Source organism: Hippopotamus amphibius, chromosome 3 (assembly GCF_030028045.1).
Source record: "Hippopotamus amphibius kiboko isolate mHipAmp2 chromosome 3, mHipAmp2.hap2, whole genome shotgun sequence".
In the NCBI taxonomy this organism is placed as follows: domain Eukaryota; kingdom Metazoa; phylum Chordata; class Mammalia; order Artiodactyla; family Hippopotamidae; genus Hippopotamus; species Hippopotamus amphibius.
In genome coordinates this window covers 2973779-2995701 of record NC_080188.1, presented here as the reverse complement: position 1 = coordinate 2995701, position 21923 = coordinate 2973779, and the positions used below count along the sequence as shown (strand labels likewise).

Below are 21923 nucleotides of genomic sequence, written 5' to 3'. Positions count from 1 at the left end.
ACTGACATGTGCACACTGCTATATTTAAAATAGAGCACCAACAAGGACATACTGTATAGCACAGAGAGCTCTGCTCAGTATTCTGTAATAACCTAAAAGACTTTGAAAAGAATAGATACATGTATATGTATGACTGAATCACTTTGCTGGATGCCTGAAGCTAAGACAACTGTTAATCAACTATACTCCAATATAAAATAGAAAGTTAAAAAAAAATTTTTTTTTAATAAATAAAAGTCACTCATGCTCATGGCAGTAATTTGAAAAGTACAGCACACAACACATAATGCACTAATACCACACAACACACGATCCTACTATGCTCCTGTACTTTGAAGTAACTACAAATAATAAGTAACATCTTTTTTTATCCGGGTGCATTAATGATCACATCCTTACCAAATATTTATCCTTTTCTTACATTGCATACTTTCATAAGTATTAACCTTGTTATTAAAATGTAAATATCATTTTAATGACAAGCATAATATTACACTTTATATTTACAATATGATGTATTTGACTGTATTCCCTGGCTCTTACACATTTAGATTTTTTCCCTTTTTCTCTTTTTTCCTTTTAATATGACTGGCACTGAGGTAAATATCTCTATGTATATATCTATTAATGACTTTTAGATTATTTTCTCCCAGATTTGAAATTATTGGATGAAAGAATTAACTTATGTGAATTCAAGCTTCCCCATATATATTAGAAAATTATATTTTTTGAGTTGGTATTTCAAATATTTAAACACATCACACATATTACCTCTCGAGTGTTTTTAATATCCTCAATATTCAGAAACTGTATGCATTTTATAGCCATTTATTAAATGCATACTTGAAATATTAGTTCTACTGCTTGCACCTCAAATGAAAGCATTAAAAAAAGTAGCACATGACAAAGATTTTCTGCATGAAAAACAATAGACATTACTACATTTTGGGGAAATTAAATATATTACTCACTTTTAGCCAAAGATAAGAATAATAAACCCAGATCTTTTTATGTTAGAGCACTCATCTTGAATTTGATGTTTGAGAATACTGTCAGACAAACATCAAAGTCCCACTGCCTTGGAAAGACATTGGGGAACAACAAACAAGGCTTTAAGAAGGAGGTGACAGATGCAGGCAATGGCCCGCCGTGGGGCAGCCTGGCTAGTTGTTGATCAGGAGTGACAGATGTCATCTAGTGAGCGTTAACTTAGAACTTTTCCTGCCAAGACTGCTGAAGCACCAGTGCTAGCAAGAGTGAGCTTGATCATTTCTAGAGCGATGGTTACTGGAAGAGGAAAACAGCCAAAGCTATGGCTGTCACTATCAGAGGGGCTTTGCAAGAGGCATCTGGCCTTTGGAAGAGGAATGCAGCTAATATCAATGCAATCCCCAGCAAAGAGGGAGCCCAGCGGGAAGCCAGAGGACAGGGAGTTCAGACAATGCTATTCTAAGGGCCAGGCTCCCAGGCCCACAGCAGCAGGTGGAAGGACTGAGTGTGGCTCCGTAGGCGAAAGATGCTTTCAGATTCTATACATCTTGAGATCCAGGGTTGGGGACCTACAAAATCAGTGACATTCGCAGAGTGGGTCATGCTGCTCTTCTGGTAAGATGTGTTCCCGAGACTTCCCTGGTGGCGCACTGGTTAAGAGTCCGCCTGCCAATGCACGGGACCTGGGTTCTATCCCTGGTCTGGGAAGATCCCACATGCCTCCGAGCAACTAAGCCCATGTGCCACAACTACTGAGCCCGAGTGCCGCAACTACTGCAGCCCACGTGCCTAGAGCCTGTGTTCTGCAACAAGAGAAGCCACTGCAATGAGAAGCCTGAGCACTGCAACGAAGAGCAGCCCCCACTAGTGGCAACTAGAGAAAGCCCGCGTGCAGCAACAAAGACCCAACACAGCCAAAAAAAAAAAAGATTTGCTCCCAATTTCATTTCATCTTGGAGGCTGACAACTTTGACTAGATAATTGTAGGATGAGTGAGTTTAACTAGCTATTTCATGAACGGCTTGAAAAACTAAAAATAGAACTACCATACGATCCACCAATTCCACTCCTGGGTATATATCCTAAGAAAATGAAAACACTATATGCACCTCAGTGTTCATAGCAGCACTATTTACAATAACCAAGACATGGAAGTGTCCATCAACAGATGAACGGATAAAGAAAATGTGATGTATACAGATATATATAGGTATGTATAAATATTATTCAGCCATTAAAAAAGAATGAAATGTTGCCAGTTGCAAAAACAAGGATGAACCTGGAGGATATTATGCTTAGTGAGATAAGTCAGACAGAGAAAGAAAAATACTGCATGTTTTCACCTATATGCAGAATCTAAAAATTAAAACAAATGAACAAATACAATAAAGCAGAAGCAGACTCACACACATTGAGAACGAACTGGTGGTTGCCAGTGGGGAGAGGGGTAGGTCATGATAGGGGAAGGGGATTAAAAGATACAAACTCTAGGTTTAAAAGAAGTAATATACAAAGATGTAATGTGCAACATAGGGAATATAGCCAGTATTTCATAATAACTTATATGCAACACAATCTATAAAAATATCAAATCTCTCTGTTGTACACCTGAAACTAATATAATATTGTAGTTCAACAATACTTCAATTAAAAAAAATAAGAAATTCCCAGCTACTGTCCTCTACGTGAACACGAATACTTTTCCTTTGAAAAATAAATGCTGTCAGGTCTGTAGTTGTACCTCCTCAATGGACAATTCCAAGTCATTCACTTTATCTCTCTATGCCCCAGTTAATTTTTTCTAAAGTAATCATTTCCCTGTTGATTCAAAGGACATTATGGTGACGACAAGGTTACTAGATAATAGTCGGGAACTAATGCAAAAGATAAAATATCGAGCACTTGATTTTGTGTGTATTTATATGCGTTTTCATTTAAATTTATTCATAATAACACCTACTCAATACAAGAGTGCCCACATTCAAGCAAAAGAACTGATTCACTAAGTTAAAGCTTCATCCAGGGGTTTTTGCTGTTGATTTGAGCAGACACAGGAGGGCAAATAGGACAAGGTCATTGTGAGGCCAGACTACTCATAACTGATAAGCCACCAGCAGCTCTTGCCTTGTGTAACTGAAAAACGTAATTTCCTAACTTGATTTCAGATTTTTGGTAACAAATACAGCATAACATTTCGGTGTGTTTTGTTTTTCCTGGTAGCATATTGATCGTGGAAAGTTTTAGATGCCTTTTTTTGGCAGAGAAACCATCAGCCTTTGGCTGTTGGAGAATTTGCTTTCAAAAAGTGATGGACTGCCAACATGCTGCCAATTAAAAATACAACAGTGACCGCCAGGAAACTGAAAAAAAAAAGTTCAGCCTTCTGACAATTAATTAATCTCATGCTAACTCCTGGGTGACTTAGCGCAAAGCTCTGACCTGGGCATGTAGTCAGGAAAATCTTTGGAGGAACGGAAGCACAACCCATGAAGGTTTGTAAACTTATTTGCAAGTAGAAAGCACAGTCCTTCAATTTCATTTTATGCATGAGATCCAAAAATGCTATTTTCAAATTCTCAGCTATTGTTGTTATTTATTTAACAAGTATTGTAAATATGTCCTACAAACTTATGAGGAAAGCACAATATAATCCCCACTTAGATGCGAGAACTAAATAAAGAAATTAAATCACTAACCCACAATCTCAAAATTACTGTATCAAAGCAAGGATTTGACCTTGCACGGAGTGATGCCAGAGCTGAGGGTCTTCACCACTAGACCTGCAGGAGAGGAAAAATGCCTGCACATAAAGCAACAGTGGTAGGAGGGAACGGATGGATTTGAAACACATCGTGAAGGTGTAACTGGAAACACTGGGAAACAATTGGTGGTGTTAAGTGAAAAATAGCAAAAGGACAAAACATTTCTGCCAAAAGAGTAATGGTGACGGTAAGCAAGCTAAGAAGCAGAGAAGGTCACCAAAGTGGGTGAAGAAAAGATGGCGATAGTTTTATTTTCGACACATTGGCTTAAACTGTCTGAAGAACACAGGTCATTCTTGAATAAAGCTTTATTGCTGATTGATGTATTTTTGTCATGTTACCTATATGATGAAATCTTTTGCTTCCCACTTGATTTTTCCACTATTTTCCTTACTGTTAAATTGGGCCAGAAGAGGTAGAGGGATGACTACTTATGAGAAACTACATAAAAGTTTAGATAAACAAAAATCTTCTCTTTTTGTCTTTTTTTATTAATGACGCCATGATTGGTCACTCGTGCAGTTTCTAACAGGAGTCACAAATACCTATTTTCCATTTGCATTGACCTAGAAGTAATATTTGGGCTAAACACAAGTCCAGTCAATGTTGGCTTCTGCTGGTTTCCTTTAAGACACTAAAATGGGAGCCTAACACGTCAAGCAGACTCAATTTTACACTCCACCAGGTCTATAAAGTGCAGAGCATTGCTATGTTATCTACTTAGATTGCAAGCTTAAGGCTTAACTTCCTTAGTTTCAAATTGCCTTCTTGCCGGGGTATATACAGAGAGCAGCAAGTATGGTGGGCAAAGGTTGTTTGTTTTTGTTTTTTTACAAAAACACTGATCCATCTTTGTTTGCAAGCTTTCAGGAAAAATAAAAAAGAATAATAGAAAAACAAGTCCTGGAGATGTACTGACAAAGGAAACCTTATTCACCTTTTTGCAAAACACTCTCATTTGAGACTTTGGAGAGAAAAATAATTCCTCAAGTATTACCTTGTCGTGTTCTCCGAATCTGCTTGGAGGGAGACATAGTCTCCAGTGAGTGTTCCTGAATGTAGTGAAAATCACCCTTAATTTATCTCAACGACACTGTAAAATTAGTCAGTGCTTTAGATGAGCAGATGTTCGAGGGATCATTGGAAAAATCATCACCGTGACAGCAGCAAGCATGCGTGTGGAATCTCATCACGTACCATACGCTGCAAAATCCATACCTTACCCCACTTGATCTTCAGAGTTTTTGTTAGAGTGCTATTATCATCTCCCTATTATCATCTCCATTTCGCAGATGAGGAGACTGAGAAGCTGAGATTTTAAGTGACTCCCTCCAAATTCCATGGCTACCAGGCAGCAGAGCTGAGAGGCAAGCCCAGGTCTCTCCATGGAGCTGTGATGAAGGAGGGAAAGGAGGACTGAGGTTTAGTTGCAGTCAAGCATAAAGGAAACAGCAACTATGTTCTTTGCAAAGGGTTGGTATCACAGAGCAAGTTTTCAGGACGTTGTGGGTCCATAATTTGAAACGATTTTTAGGGCAAGGGCTTTGACAATTGATGGACTTACCCTTGCTGTGTTCTTGGACAAGTTCTGCAACCACCCTGTACCTCCATTTAGCCCCTCTAAAACGGGCAAAAGAAGACTCACCCTGAAGGACTTTTAGATATTGATAACTAAATGATATAATACTAATATTTTAAATATTATGTGCCAGGCTCTATTTTTACGTGCTTTTTTACACATTATTTCACTTCAGCCTCTTGACAGTTCTTTGTCAAGTCCTATTATTATCCCCCTTTTATGGATAAAGAAACTGAGGCATAGACAAACTAAGCATGGTGCCCAAGGTCACACAGCTAATAAGAGTCAGAAAAAGGATTCAGACCCAAGAAGTATAGTAACAAAACCCTCACTCCTGAAGATTCTAGAACAAAACCTCACTAGAAAGTAGGCAATAGCTATTAATAATTGTAATTGTTGTCCTTATTGATCAGTTACGGCACGTCAGTAAGTAACTGAAGCAACCTCTCTAAACAATTTTACAAAATTGAAACACATTTTATCCCTAGTTAGAGATTTTTAAATGGATGCTTGGAGAGGTCACATTTTCTAGTGTCAGAATTGAGAAACAGACTGAGGAAAAAACAAAAAGTTTAGAGCTACTGAATAATTTCCTAGAATGAGGGGTTCCAGGCACCGTTCTGCTTTATCATGTGAAGGGTGACACTAGATGTTACCATAATTAATGCTAATACTAATACAAACAACAATAACACTGACTGAGTGTTTAGCATGGGCCAGAGACACGTACCATCTTATTTAATCACGCTGCGTTGCAATAATGGGTACAATTGGAAGCTCATTTCTATGGCACTGAACATATGGGAGCACTTAGGCACAGAATGTTTTACTAACTTATCCTAGTTACACAATAAATGTCCAGCTGACATGTGGACCACGCGGTCTAACTTTCTCTGAACCAAGAAACGAGTTTAAACCTAGAAGAAACATAACAAAACCTAGATTACTGCTCAGTTTTCCTAGTACTCTGTTTTAAACATGGCCATGATGGATAAAAGTGTTGTGGCAGAATATCACTGCCATCACCGACACTAGCTCGAAAACATTCCCCTAATATCCCACCAAGAATGCATTACCACTAAGCTCACAAATTGTTTTTAACTCCATAGATAATGAATTCCATTTATTTGCCACCTACCTTCTAAAGCAACATGCCGCACAGTGACACCTTATGAGTCGGGCATTATATTTTGCATAAATAAAATGTCTGTATGTTCACTCCTTTGTAACAGATTTTATAATGTAATATTTTTAATTAAGAATCTTTTAGAAATGTATCACCTGCATGTTGCCTTCTGAAACGATACAAAATGAAGAGAGCTTTTCTCCTGATGACTAAAGTTCAGAATTTGGTCCCTGACTCTTTTACTGTTGTTATGATCTGCTGTAATATGCTATGTTCCTTTTCAACTTTATGTTCCTTCCTTTGTTCTCAGGCAATCAGCCATCACTTCTCGACTTTACAGTCAGTAAACTTGGGTTTAAGCCCTGACTCTATGGTTTCCTATTTATATGACCTTCATTAGTTATAACATTCCTTCCGACAGTAATTTCCTCATCTATAAAAACAGGGTGACGATACCTGTGCACAGGGAAATCATGATGTTTAGCTATCGTCACGAAAGGGAAAATAACTTGGTTTACTACCAAGAACCAGCCGTCAGATGTCAGGTATCACTGTTGCGGCTCAGGGGCTCCTCTAGTTAATGCCCTTCTCCCACATCCCCACCTGCTCCTGATGTGGAATCAGAAGCTGATTAAAATATGGATACAGTGAGGGTGGGGATGCTTATTGGCTGTGACAGGACACTGCGACAGCCATTTGGCAAAGTACCGCGCTAGGAGTCAAGGTCTAGTTCTGCCACTGATGTGCCCAATGACTTTTGATTTAAAACCACTAAACTGAAGGCTGTATTTACATGTGCATTTGCAAAGGTAAGGGGCTGGATTCAAGGCCACGTTCAACTCTAACTCTATCTTCTGCTTAAAGCCCTCATGCTACTAATTTTCTGATTCTTGTTTGGGTGTGTCATTTGTAGATAAGTAGGACATCATCTTGCCTCATTCTCGATGGGAGAGAGAACGGCAGAATCATTAATTAGGTAAACCCTGGAACCAGTCTTTCCAGAGTTCCTCCCCTGGCTTTGCTCTTTGTGACTGTGGGCAAGTTACTTAACCTCTCTGTGCCAGTGTCCTCATCTATAGAACAGAATATAACATCCAGAGTACGCTGATGGGGAGTTTATGAGTTACTGTAGATAAAGGGCTTGCATAGAACAAATGCCAAAAAAAGTGATTTGCTATTATTATTAGATTTTTAGGACAAAGAGGTGAAAGTCTATTAAGTTTTAAGAGAAACTCCTGTTGAGGCATTTTCATTTCAGTGGATTATGATGGGCTATCTTTCTTCATCTCTCTCCACGTTTCACTACTTTTTACGTTTTCTCTTTGATCACAGTTGGTATCAGCTGTTGACTTTCCTCACTAGCATATTCAGCTTTTTGGTCTGCCTTTAAGTGAAAGTTCAATCACATTTCTTGTTCCTTCTCCCCCGACCTCAGCATTTCTATTGTGGATGTTCTCTCTGTGTATAATGACCAGCAATATCATTTTTATTTCCCTCATTTACCAAAAAGCAAGTTAGACCCCACCACCTAGGAAATCATAGCTCTTATTGTAAGGGGCGATTCATGACCGGCTGCAGTAATGACATGGTTACGATGCTGAGAGCAAGCATTCCAATTAGGCGATTCTATTTTCAAATCTCAGCTTGTGTGAAGGGTTGTCTGTGTTTATGAATAAGGTGCAGACAACCCATGCATAAGCGCTGCGAGGAGTAGCTCCAGCAATTCCCCTTTCAGTGGTTGTATTTTATAAGCCATAGAATTCAATCACGAAATTGCAGAGCAATTCGAGTTCTCCTGGAATGGAAATTGCAATGTCATTGCCAACAACCACCTCTAACAGAAGACATTCAAAATAATTGGCCATTTTCAAGGTACCTTACAGTTTCCATGTGACATACGCATAACAAATAGGATGAAGTACTAATTATAAACGGCTTTTGGGGGCCTAGCATACTTTCAGGGCCCGTTGAGGAAACACGTCTAACCAAAAGCTGAGGGTACTAACTGTTCACAGTGGTCTGGGAAGCCCTCGGACTCCCGCAGGGCTTCGGACAGATGGATAGCTTTCTGTTCGTGGCTGTGCCTGATCCACTTGGGACTCACTCCTGCACTCTCCTTGTGCTCCGGAAAACAGCTCCCGGGGCGGGGTCAGGTGAACGGCTGGGAAGACAGGACGCCTCAAGAGGGCTCCCAGGCCTTCAGGTCCCTGAGATTAAGCATTTAAAGTTGGCAAGGTGTAAAAAGGTGCTTCCGGTTCTGGCCCAGATTTGAACTCTCCACCCAGAGAAGTTAGATGATAAAACAAGAAGAAAGACATGTCGGCGTCAGCTCCCAGCTCCCCTGTTATGGGCTGTGCATGTAGCTGTACAAACTTTCAGGCACATCCCTTAATGCCTGAAAATCAGTTTCCTCCGCTGATTATAATTCCAGCCCTTTGAGCGCTGGGAGGGATGGCGCTACGGGATGGAGTGCTCATCTTATTGATGCCTATACAGGAGGAAGAAAGGAAAGAAAGAAATTACATAGGTGTCGTGAATAATAAGCTTTGGAGATTTTCTCCCAGGCAGCTTTATCTTTATCTCGATGTGTCAGACTTGAATATGAAACAGACAGTAGCATCTCCTCCTTATTCCGGAAGTTCTCAGGAGTCGTTTCCAAAGCTGTAGTCAAGAATCTTTCAGCACCTCTGAGTGGAAAGCCAAAACCTGGAGCAAAATTAGTCAAAGCCTCCTCCAAATCCTGTCACCGCGCTAAACTTCTAAATATTTAATAATATGTCTCGTTAGAAGGGAACCATCCTCCCTGCGACGTTATTGCCACACAGATCAAGTCACTATTAAACCAGTCTAATAAAGGGTAAAACACTGGGAGCAAAGTCTCAGAGGGTATTTTTATAAATGATATAAAGCAATATAAGTCAAGCTAGCTGAATTTTTGGCTAAAATCAATTTCAGCTGAAATAGAATTTTAAAGTTATACTATTTATGATTTTTTAGGATGAAAATGGGTCTGCTTTCTAAAGAACAGATATGCTGTATTGAGAAATGGACCTCCTGTAGATAGACCCACTATAATTGCGATGTTTCAAGCAGTTATTCACTGATTTCACATTTTTTTTAATTGAGCATTTTTAGTCTGCCAAATGAGATGCTGTTGGGCTGAGCTATCCGGTAGTCAGGCAGGTCCCAGGTAGAAGAACGTGGCAACAGTCTTACAATGGTCCCTGCTACCAGAAGACAAGGGCTCATCTCTGCACCAGCTTCCTGAAAGGAGTGACATTATTCTTCATAAACAGTTTTCTTTTAGCGTTACAAGCCTTGATTACAAATGTGTGTCTTAGGAAGGCAGGCCTCACACTCATATTTGTTTGTAAAGCAAGATGTTCTGTGGTTAGATTCTGGGGGATACGGTTTGACCTCGGATAGAGTCAAATTTGCATAATTATGAATTGGGCTGTAATAAGCTTCCACTGTATTTTAAGAAAAGTTGTGAGACATGAGAGAAAGAGGCCTGTTATTAAAACTCATACTGTTGTTCCCAGGGGATTTGAATTCCAATTTCTAGCCCAACTGTGTCACAGCCTGAGGGGACTCTTGACTCAGACATAGGACATCCTCAGCCCTGAGAGACTCAAATCTGAGGAACAAAGAGCAAAAAGAGACAGTCAGGGAAGCTCAAGGGTGTCTGGGTTTGGGAATTTGTCATCTGATTAAAAATAAATCTGTTAGAAGATACATGAATTAAAATACTAGTTGTATGCCGTTTGTCTCAGGATGCAAAAGCAACGTTGGAATTAGCAGTGCTATTCCAATAGCAAGACACCTGCGTAGTTACACCCTGGCAGAAGCCTGGAGATGAGACAGGAGGCCAGAGTGCCACCTGGTTCTGGTTTTAACCCCAGACAAATCACTCCGCCGGCCTGAACCCTGATTTCTCAGTGGTAAAACACGGGAAGGCAAACAACATGGTGTGTTCTTTTCAGCTCTGAGACCCCATCACTTCCAGACCTTCCTGCATTCCTAATCATCACAGCACTGAGCACCAGCGTGGTGTCTTCTCAAGGCACCCTTCCCCGGAACCCTGGGGGTTCGCAGGCTGCCTGGTTTGTGATTGATAACATTGAGTCTCCCATGATTTTTAACCAAAATATATAACGGTTGCCATCCCTTAAAACAGCCTGTTGATGGAGTTCACGATCTTCAATGTTAAAAAGTCGGAGTTCAGATCCCAGCTCCGTCACTTATTAGCTAAGTGACCTTGAGTAAGTTGCTTAAGCTCTGGGAGTCCCAGGCTATTCTGTGTAAAATAAAGGCAATGGTACATATCTCATAGGATTTCTGTCAGTATTGGAATGAGATAATATACACCAGGCTTAGCGCAAAGACTCTCTAGAGGGTGGAGGTTCTTATTAACAATCCCAGCAGGATTTTTTAAAAGTTGGCCTTTAATTAGATTCCATATGTAGTGCTGTCATATGATATTGGTCTTTCTCTGTCTGACTTACTTCCCTTAGCATGATCATCTCTAGGTCCATCCATGTTGCTGCAAATGGCGTTATTTCATTCTTTTTTTATAGCTGAGTAACGTACCATCCTATATATGTGCCACATCTTCCTTATCCATTCCTCTGTCAGTGGACGTTTAGGTTGCTTCCTTGGCCCGGCTGTTGTAGATGGCGCTGCAGTGAATGTTGGGTAGCCGTGAACACGTGTGTCTTTTCAGATCACGGTGTTCTCTGGGTACATGCCCAGGAGTGGGGTTGCTGGGGCATATGGTAGCTCTGTTTTCAGTTCTTTAAGGAACCTTCATACTGTTCTCCATAGTGGCTGTACCAATTTACATTCCCACCAACAGCGCAGGAGGGTTCCCTTTTCTCCACACCCTCTCCAGCATTCATTGTTTGTTGACTTTTTGATGATGGCCATTCTGACTGGTGTGAGGCGACACCTCACTGTAATTTTGGAATCTAATTTTTTTAAAATGATACAAATGAACTTATTTACAAAACAGAAACAGGTTTACAGCTGTCGAAAACAAACTTATGGTTACCAAAGGGGAAATGTGGTGGGGAGGGCTAAATCAGGAGCTTGGGATGAATGTACGCACATACTATATATAAGATAATCAACACGGACCTACTGTGTAGCACAGGGAACTCCACTCAATATTCTGTGATAAACTATAAGAGAAAAGAATCTAAAAAATAATGAATATGTGTATAACTGAATCCCTTTGTTGTACACCTGACACTAACATGACATTGTAAATCAACTATACTCCAATAAAATTAAAATTTTAAAAATTAAAATTAAATTAGATTACAGTTGGACTTTAGGGTGCTAGAGACAGCTGTCTGCTTCTAACTAGTAGCCTGAACTTGAACAAGTTATTTAGACTCTCCAAGCCTCAGTTTTCTCATCTATAAAATGGGGATGATAGGGTGCTATAAAGATTAAACGATATGATTGGCTAGCAGATGTGCTCCCTGGGCAAACTGTGAATAGCAAGAACTGCTTTTACTGGGGTTTACGTTTTGAATATAGGAGCATGTATTAGTCAGCTTGGGCTGCCATGACAAAATGCCACAGACTGGGTGGTTTAGACAACAGAAATTTATTTCTCACAGTTCTGGAGGCTGGAAGTCCAAAATCAAGGTGCCATCTGGATGGTTTCTCCTGAGGCCTCCCTCCCTGCTTTGCAGGTGGCTGCCTTCTGTCCGTGTCCTAACGTGGCCTTTCCTCTGTGCCTGTGCATCCCTGGTGTCTCTCTCTCTTGCTTCTTATAAAGACATGGTGTGTACTGCCTTAGGGTCCCACCCTTTTGACTTTATTGAATTTTAATAATCTTCTTAAAGGTCACATTTCCAAATCCAGTCATATTGGAGGTTAGGTCTTCAACGTACACATTTTAGGGGGACATAATTCACCCTTTAACAAACCCAGAAGTCACACAGCAGCAGATGAAAAAGAAAACAGGAGGTAGGAAATGAACCCAGTGGACAGAGTCAACGTTTCTGAGACATTTGAGAGTGCGGGAGAGGAGAGGAGAGAAAAACGTTATTTTGAATCATTGTTATCTCTGTTAGCATTGAGAGAGAGTCTGGCAACGTAGAGAGAACCTAAGGTTTGGCATCAAAGACTTGGGTATAAATTCCATCTCTGTCTCTTCTCCTATGGGACACCTGGTCACTCACTTCTTCACCTCTGTGCGATTCAGATTCCTCATACGTACAGAAAATGGACAACCACGCCTCATTGCGGATTTATTGTGAGGATTAGAACTATATCAGTAGAGCACCTAGCCCATCCCTTGGCATATAAGGAGCTTAATAAATGCTAAGCACTGTGTTACCCTCCCCCCCAGCAAGTGCGTGCTTTCAAACGGTGGCCAAGCCGCACTGCGCAGTTCCCGGTCCTGGGCAGGGTCACGCTGTGCCCTCCACAGAGTCTGCCTCCAGGAGTCAGAGTCTTGATTGGGTGAGGTGGTGGTGTCCTTATAACTTATCACACGCTGCTGATTGCTGATGATTTCAGCTGCGTTTTTAGAGCTCGTCAGCCTTCTAGAAATAGAAACAGCCCTTTGGCAAGTAGGAGTCATTAAGAAGTAAGCTAGGAGAACAAGAGTCCGCAGGCAGACTCTTCAAGTGTAGTGCTTTGAATATCGCATGTGATGCTCGTGCTATCACACGCTTAATTCAGCTACGCTGACCCTCCGCCCGGGGTCTCTTGTCCCAGTCTCAGCCTCTGCAAGTCTGCGACAGCTGGAGAAAGCAACCTTGCTGGTCGTGTGGTTTTGATGCCGCATCGTTACAAAGGCTGAGAAGTTAATCTGCTGTTTTGTTTCTTTCCAGTGGAAAGGTCGTTGCGTTTAGAGGAGGTTATGCTATGATTGAAAAATTGCTCAGAAAAATCTGATTCAAATGTCCTCTATTTTTGCCCATGCTGTGTTTCTCAAACCATTGCATAGAGAACATTGTGATTCCAAAGAAGGCATTCAAGGTCCACCAGCTGTCCACAGACCCCAGTTTGGGAAATAATGTTCTAGAGGGCAGCTAAGGCTCAAGGGGCTCCAGGGAAACGGAGACTTTAGTGGCGACGTCATTGCTTCATTGAGTCACTTATTCATCCATTCCCTAAATAAGTGTTGAGGAGCTCTGGGCTCTTAGAGTCTATGGTAGGTCCAGAGGACACACAGATCTGTAAGCCATTGCTCCTGTCCTCATGGAACTCACAATGGGGAAGGCAGATGTGAACAGGTCACAATGTAATTAGTGTTTGACGTGCTGTTTGAGAGGTGGGGGGCAGGTGTGAGAACTCTGACCAGGGACCCATTAGTTCTGCATGGTGGAGCAACTGGAAAGGCTTCAGAAAGAAGGCAGTGGTCTCTAACGTGGATTATAAAAGATATATGTATTTCAATTGGAGGACAAAGGAACGAGGGATATGTTATTTTTTTATATTTATTTATTTATTTATTTATTTAATTATTGGCTGCATTGGGTCTTCATTGCTGCACACGGGCTTTCTCCAGTTGCTGCGAGCAGGGACTACTCTTCATTGCGGTGCGTGGGCTCCTCATTATAGCGGCTTCTCTTATTTCTGAGCACAGGCTCTAGGCGTGTAGGCTTCAGTAGCTGCAGCACATGGGCTCACCAGTTGTGGCTCACAGGTTCTAGAGCGCAGGTTCAATAGTTGTGGTGCACGGGCTTAGTTGCTCCGCAGCATGTGGGAGCTTCCTGGAACAGGACTCAAACCTGTGTCCCCTGCATTGACAGGTGGATTCTTAACCACTGCGCCACCAGGGAAGTCCTGAGGAGTATTTTAAATTGAGGAAATTATACTGTAAATGATGCAAAAGATGCTTTCATCAAGACATGTTCAAGAAAGCAGAGTCTCTGCACCTGTTATTGTCTATTTGTATCAGGTCTGTTCCGTGGCACGTGTTTCTGCATTGGCAACTGCGATCCCTTCGGCACAGCCCGATGCATTGGGTCAACAGATGTTTTAGGGAGCATTGTCTTCCTACATGCTGTCAAGCTCAGGACCCATTAAGTAGAATCAACCCATTCGTTCCAAAGAACAAAAAAGAAAATTGAAAGAACCCCATTTTAGCTTTTCTGAATTTTCCCCATAAAGCCTAGCCTGAGGTCAGTTTGTTAATGCCAAGCTGCCTTTTCTCAGCTACTTTTAGCCCTTTGCATATTCTTTAGGTGCACACCGCACTCCGTCCTTCATCCATTTTACTCTGTCAGCTCAGAGTTTATTCTTGGCCTGCCCATCTTTTCACAGCCTTTGATTATTCTTATGCACCAGTGACTATTCTGCAGCTTTTTTGTATCATTGTTCCAAAATAAACTGTTATACTACAAAAAGTATAAAACAAATATTTGCTTTTATGGCCTCTTTTTCACTTTGACAAACATAACCCCCCCAAGTATTTATTTCCTTGTCATTATTGGTCTTTTGTAAAGTGCTTGAGGGCAGTGATTAAGGCACACCAAGATTAGGGTTCCGCTGACCTTGTTTTCCTTGCTAAGTGAGAGCTCTGGCCCCTCACTGCATGAGCGTGTCAGGGCAGTGAGTAGGCACAGATGTTAGGGAGAGGCGGCATTATTAAATATCAAAAATGATGTGACTTTTGTAGTCAAAAACGTCTAAATTTCCAACTAATACATGGGCCATAGAATCAGGAGCGTGTGGCCCCAGGACCAGAGTTGATGAGAACATGTTCTCCTGAGCCTTGATTGTCTGCGCTGGGAATTGGTAGCTAAGACTAAGGGATATCATTGAGAGAAGCCATGGCTTCAGTACTGGCCCTGGATGTGATGAGTTCCTTAGCTGAGGTGTGGCCTGGACCATGGCAAGAAGAATCTCTTAGGTCTCCATCTGGCCCCACTGCAAAGCAGGTGAAATTACTTAAGGATGCTATACTTTGAGTCCTGGGCACCCAGATCCTAATATATCCCAATACCTCCCGACTTGCATTCTAGGGGACCCTAGGGCATAGATAAAGATGACAGCAGAGGTTACTTGTGGGGAGAAAAGGTCCTATGGACAAATACCCTTTGAGGTCAATGGGCTAAACAAAGTTAAACAGAATTCTTTGTTGCAAATTCTCTCAAAACATTTATATTCCAGCGTTTTGCTCCCAAACTACATTAAACTGTACAGAATTTACCAAATTTACATGGACACAAAGTTGTTTTTTGTGTAGATCATCTTTGAGAAATTATAGTGTAAATATAATTCACAAAGTAAAGTACCATATTTTAGCATTTATCCATAGCTATGTATTCCCTTGGCTGCAAAGCAGGGTTTAGCCAGAAGGGCCCCTAGTCTTCCGTCTATCCAGTGAGCACCCATGAAGACTGAGTGCTCACTTCAGCATCGGATCTCTCTGCTTTATTTGTAGCCCCAGGCAAAATATTTGATTTTAATGAAATCTTCAGAGCATATTTAGTAGAGTCCTATCTCACAGTTGCATGATACAAGGGTGGCACTGACTGTTATTAAACTAAAATCTCATTTTTATAACTAGTACTTGATATAGACACACATTTGAAATTTTAAGATTTTTCATGATTTTTACACTTTTCAAACTGTACTGTAAAAATGTTCATATTGTGACGTCTAGTGACTACAAAATTTGAAAAAATGTCATGTAGAATTATCTTAGCTTAATACTGTATACTCTGGGAAATGTAAAGACCATCACTGGCAGTGTACCAATCCTTCCTCTGGAAAAATCACAGACATCCAGTGGACATTTCATTCCATTTTCCTGTGTTGCTGTGTGTATGCATTGGTGAGCAGTGACCATTCTTAAGGCTTTGGTTTTCCTCCACAGACAGCGTGGAAGATGAACTGGAGATGGCCACCGTCAGGCATCGGCCTGAAGCCCTCGAGCTTCTGGAAGCCCAGAGCAAATTCACCAAGAAGGAGCTCCAGATTCTTTACAGAGGATTTAAGAATGTAAGAACTTTCTTTTTGACTTTACCTTCACACAGTTCTCAGAGCATTGAGAAAGGAGAGGGGAAAAGGGGAAATGCGTGGTTCTGGGAGAGCCCCTGCCCATGGACACTTCTCACCCATCCTTCCTAGACATGAAACTTGTTGATATCCATTTGGGCTTGGGTTCATTTTGGCACACCATTGCTCGAACAATCAAACAAGGATGAGTACAGAAGAAAGGTTTACTCGATTCCCTTCCCAGTTGGGATTTTTTTTTGCTTTGCTTTTCAGTTATATTGACATCATTTCAATAAGCTCTAATGGTCTACAAGTTTAGTTGACTATAGAGTGGAACCTGTCAAGGAACTCCATTCCTAGCATTGGAGAAAAGTCATGATAAGTTTGATCATTTCTAAACGACCATGTGGCCCAGGACTCTGGAAGACAGGTATCTGTAGGTAGTGCCTGCTTCTGGTTCTCTGTGATCCAGGTACAGCTATCGTGCTCCTTCCTGATTGAATCATCTTCAAGAAGAGCGGTAGTCCTTGCACACCAGCGGGTCAGGGTGAGAGACCAGGAAGGGCTGGGCAATGTAAAAGGCACACCCTCTTAGTGATGCCTTGGTATGTGCTCAGTATTAAGCCAGTGACAGCAGGGAATTCAAAAGCTTCATCCTCAAGGAGCTGATGGTCTGAATAGGGAGAGACTGCTTGCTGTCATGAATGTATCTGAAAGGAATTCATCTTTAAAAGTATTAAATGGTTGTATACTAAGTGGACCTCGCAGCCCAACACGTATTATGTTCTTACACACGTATAAACAATAGTTACATGTGCTTCAGGTGTCCCTTGAGATCCTAATGAAATTGCTTTGATTCTTCCTCAAATCCAGCCCCAACAGCCTTCATTCCGTGGTCTGTAGGAATCTATAGAGTCCCACGGTTTCTGCTAATTCCAGCCTCTTCAAATCCGTCTCCCTCGATGCTATCTCTGTCCAACGTCATGCAGATGAAAACCTCTGCCTCTTCTGTGCTATCCACACAAAAATTTGCTGAGAGAGTTTGTAATGCTAGGTGCCTTTTCAGAATATTTTATGAGGTCCCAACTTACATATTGCAGACAACCTTCCACCACTTCTCGCATTGGGCTCTCTCTCTATCCCGTTTCTGCTCCTCACCACTGTCCTGGCCTGGGCTACCTAAGTGTTTCCTTCCACTGCTCCTCTGAAACCTGGTCCTCTTCGGACCCCCAGGCCTTTGTAGGGGTGGACTGGGTGGGGAGGACTGTGATAGAACGGAGATGGGTGCCTACCCCCACAGGTAGGACTCATATTACGCCTCATGGTGTGTAATCTATCAAGATGACACATACAAATAAACAGACTGAAGAGAAAGTGACTTTGAAAATCAGGCTCAGGAATTATTGGTTATGCCTAGGCTGCAGCAGAGGAAGGAAGCACTTCCAATGAAACAGCACTGACCACTGCCAGCAGCAAACCCCTGGGCAGTGAGGGTGAGGAGGGAGAAGAGGTGAAAAAGACCAAGTCTTGGCTGAAAGGAAATGCTGAGAGAAGGCTCATCATAGACTAGAACTTCAAAGGCATTGTGAACATCCACACTCCTTTGCTCTAATTCCCACATCTTGTGATAACCAAACTTTTTCTTTGTAACAATGGATTACGCATCAGATACAAAAAGGTTGCCTAATGAAGAACTTAACCCAGCTCTCAGCACTCCTGCATTCCTCCACTGCTGCTGTGTTATCACCCCACTGCCTGCACTGTAGGTCTCCCCGTTTGGGGTCCGGCTGCCTTTCACGCCATTTGTTGCAGACTGGAACTGTGATTACTGCCATCCTTAACCTTCGGAGCTAGCCTCTCTACAGCCAGTCTTCTACAAGAGGCACTTTGTGAAAAATTGCCCAGGCTCTGAAGTCTGCATTCATTGCTTTGTTTGATTTTTTTCTTTGTCTACTTGTCGTCTTTTCTTCCTTTGTTCCACTTCCCTCTCTTTTCCCAATCTCTTTTTCTCTCCCCCTTTCCTATCCTCCTGATCCCTTCCCTATTTCTTCATTCCTCCATTCTCTCCCTCCTCTTTTACCTCCTTTGTCTCTTCTCTGCATCAATTCCTGTCTCCTTTTTTTCACTTCTTCCCCTTCTTTCCTGTCTTTAATTTTTCTTAACTATCTTCATTGTCTTTCTGTCCCTCTACCCCAACCCATGAGATAAATTTCCATCAGACTTGAATGTGCCCAAAGCAAATTTCATATAACCCTTTAAATGAAAGGATGTCATAGTTTGCTCAGAACATATTAATCAATATCTCTGATAAAGAAACGAGTGGCCCTTTAATTTTTATCTATTTTCCTGTAGTCAACATACAACTCTAATAAATACGCCCTAAAATATAGCAAGAGAGGCCCTAAAGCAGGGCAGCAGCACTCTTATTTTACAGGATGGCAGCAATTTGAACCAGTTCAGCATCAGAGAAAGCACATCAACAACCCTTGGTTTCCTGAACACCAATTATCTCAAGTCCTTAAGATCAAAAAATCATTTCCATGCAACCAACTGAGATATTCATTTTTGATGAAATCTTTTAAAACTCCCCACATTTTGATTAAAAGGATAAACTATTCATCGACATCTTAAAACAGTCACACACACATGAAAGTGGTTGAACACTCCCGCAGATAAGGATTACCAGAGCACCCCAATCTTTTTCCAGTGCTATATCTCTGACAGCATTTCTCCAACATATATTGTAAATTTAAATAGGAAATGGGAGAAAAGGAAGAAAGTGAGAGAGGATCTCTCAGCCCTTCACCCTATCTTACCCACCAAGTCATCCCAACATTTTTATTTCTCTCACCACATGCTAAAGTTAGCCTTCAAAAGTAGGCAACTGATTGGGGCTTCCCTGGTGGCACAGTGCTTAAGAATCGGCCTGCCAATGCAGGGGACATGGGTTCAATCCCTAGTCTGGGAAGATCCCACGTGCCGTGGAGCAACTAAGCCCGTGCACCACAATTACTGAGCCTGCTCTCTAGAGCCCACGAGCCACAAGTACTGAGCCCATGAGCCGCACCTACTGAAGCTCACGTGCCTAGAGCCCGTGCTCCACAGCAAAAGAAGCCACCACGAGAAACCTGCACACGGCAACGAAGAGTAGACCCCACTCACCACAACTAGAGAAAGCCCATGCGCAGCAATAAAGACCCAACACAGCCAAAAATAAATGAATAATAAATAAATAATAAAATAAATCTTTAAAAAAAAGTAGGCAACTGATAGAGAATATAGCACAGTGTTTCTCAATCTTCACTGTGCCTCAAAATCACCTGAAGGATTTGTTAAAACAGATTGCTGGGCCCCAGACTGAAAGATTATGATTTAGTAGGTCTGAGACTGGGGTGGAGAAGTTGCCTTTCTCATATGGTCCCCAGCACTGCTGATGCGGCTGATTGGGGACCACACTTTGAGGATCACTAGTATAATGCAAACACCATAAGCACTGGTGTCACTCAGACTCGGGTCCATACCTTACTTGTTCAGGGACATCGCTCTGAATCAGTGGCCTGTGTGCCCTTGTTTCTCCAAATTGGGATAACGATAGCTACGTTGCATGGGTTTTGTCTTTGTTGTGTTGTTTTGTGTTAGTTTTTTTTAAAATAAATTAAGATAACAAACATGAAGTTCAACAAAAAGGAATCATTATAATGTGGCCCAAAATAGTCAATCTCAGTTCCACCAAAAAGTGGGGCAGTCATGGTTGACCTACATACCTCCCCAGCAGTGCTTTGGGTTTTGAGCTACATAATTATGTATTGAAAAGGATGCAGGACGATGCAAGGTATTAGCTACACATCAGCAGGTTCGTGTTGCGATCATCTGGGGAGTTTTAAAAACTACAAGTAGCTGGGTACCATGCTTGGTGATTCTGATGTAACTGCTCCCAGAAAAAGCTTGAGCGTCAGAATTTATAAAGCTCTCCAGGTAATTATAATGTGCAGCCAAGATTGAGAACCATTGAACTAGATGCATAAGATCATAGCCATAAAGGTGCTCCTATCACAAACAGAATTGACTTCCTTGTGATGAGCCCACTAATGTGAATATCAATGGTTAAACTGGCTACATTGGGACCTTGTGAAGCCCTTGGTGGGTGGGATGTGTGTGCAGATGATCTTACCTCGGATGCCTCCGATTCAGTTAAATCTGGATGCTTAACAATCTTTTTAAAAAACTTCTTAATTTAAAAAAAATCCATTTTATCAGACTGCTAACAGAAGGTCACATTTGAAAAAGATTAACCAAGAAGTTCATACAAATATCTCTATACATGACTCATGAACTTGCTTTGCTGTTCTCTTTCAAAATCAAGGGTAACTTCAGTCAACACTACATGATGATGAATGGTCTACCAGGCATTAAGTTTTCATATGGCTATGCCTCTTTGACATTTCCTCTCATTAATTAATCATTTACAGCATATTTGTCGCATCTTTTAAGGCACAGGATGAAAGATAGCTGCAACTAGTTAAAACTAATATGTTTCGGACATCTGGCTCCTTCCTGTCCCAAATCTTTCCATGCTTCCTTTTCTTTCACTATTTTGAGTTATAATGGGTCAAAGTAACCTTTAGATTTAAATACATCTTTAAGGTATCACTTTAATACTTGTTAATGTCATTCTTCCCTAAAAATGTCGTGTTCATTTTCTTTTACCTAAAAATGCAAGATGGTTGTATTAGTTTTTTATTGTGTGTAACAAATTACCACATATTTAATGACTTAAAGAAATGCACATTCATTATCTCACAGTTTTGAAGGTCAGGAGTCCAGAAATGACTTACTTGGGTCCTCTGCTTGGAGTCTCATAAGGCTACAATCCAGGGGTTGGTAAGGCTGCATTTCTCTCTGGCTTCGGGAGTCCTCTGCTAAGCTCATGGGGTTGCTGACAGAGTTCATTTCCTTGTGGTTGAATTTCTGATGTCCCCACTCTTGGGCTCGCTGTCAGTCTGGGGCCACTCATATCCTAGAGGCTGCCCGTAGTCCGATGGCCCTCTCACAGACTCTTTCATAATATGGAAGCTCACTTCTTCAAAGCCAGCAAGAGAGAGTCTCTCTATTACGCTAAAGCAGAGTCTTGATTAATATAACACAGTTGCGGACCTAACATCTCCTCCCATCACCCTGTACATCCCAGCACTCAAGGCAAGGGGGTTAAAAAGTACGTGATTTACGGGGAGTCGCGCTTCCGTGGTGTCCCCCACAAGGGTCACTGTGAGCAGGCAGCAACCAGTACAGAGTAAAGCTCCCCAGTTTGGTCTGAAGCCACATTTCAAGCACAGTTAATGCCACCCTCGGTGCTGTGCCTGCAACCCAGACATCACCTGAGGGACCTCCCGAGGGATTTTACCAAAAGTGGCACAACCTTTTTCCCTGATCTCTACCCCAGATTTGATGTTACAGCCAAAGGAACCAGCAGGAGAGGAGAGTTCTCTGATGGGACATT

The 21923-nt window shown here is 41.6% G+C and overlaps 1 protein-coding gene across 3 annotated transcripts in view; it reads left to right on the top strand.

Moving 5' to 3' along the window:
- The window catches only part of KCNIP4 (potassium voltage-gated channel interacting protein 4), a 512843-nt gene that overhangs the window by 394020 nt on the left and 96900 nt on the right, over window positions 1-21923 (top strand). For 2 of the 3 annotated variants that reach the window (XM_057726084.1, XM_057726083.1), the window contains exon 2: window positions 16305-16429. In XM_057726084.1, the coding sequence (XP_057582067.1) occupies window positions 16305-16429 (125 nt within the window). Of the gene's footprint in view, window positions 1-16304; window positions 16430-21923 lie in introns of those variants that run through there. The other variant, XM_057726085.1, reaches the window with a different exon arrangement.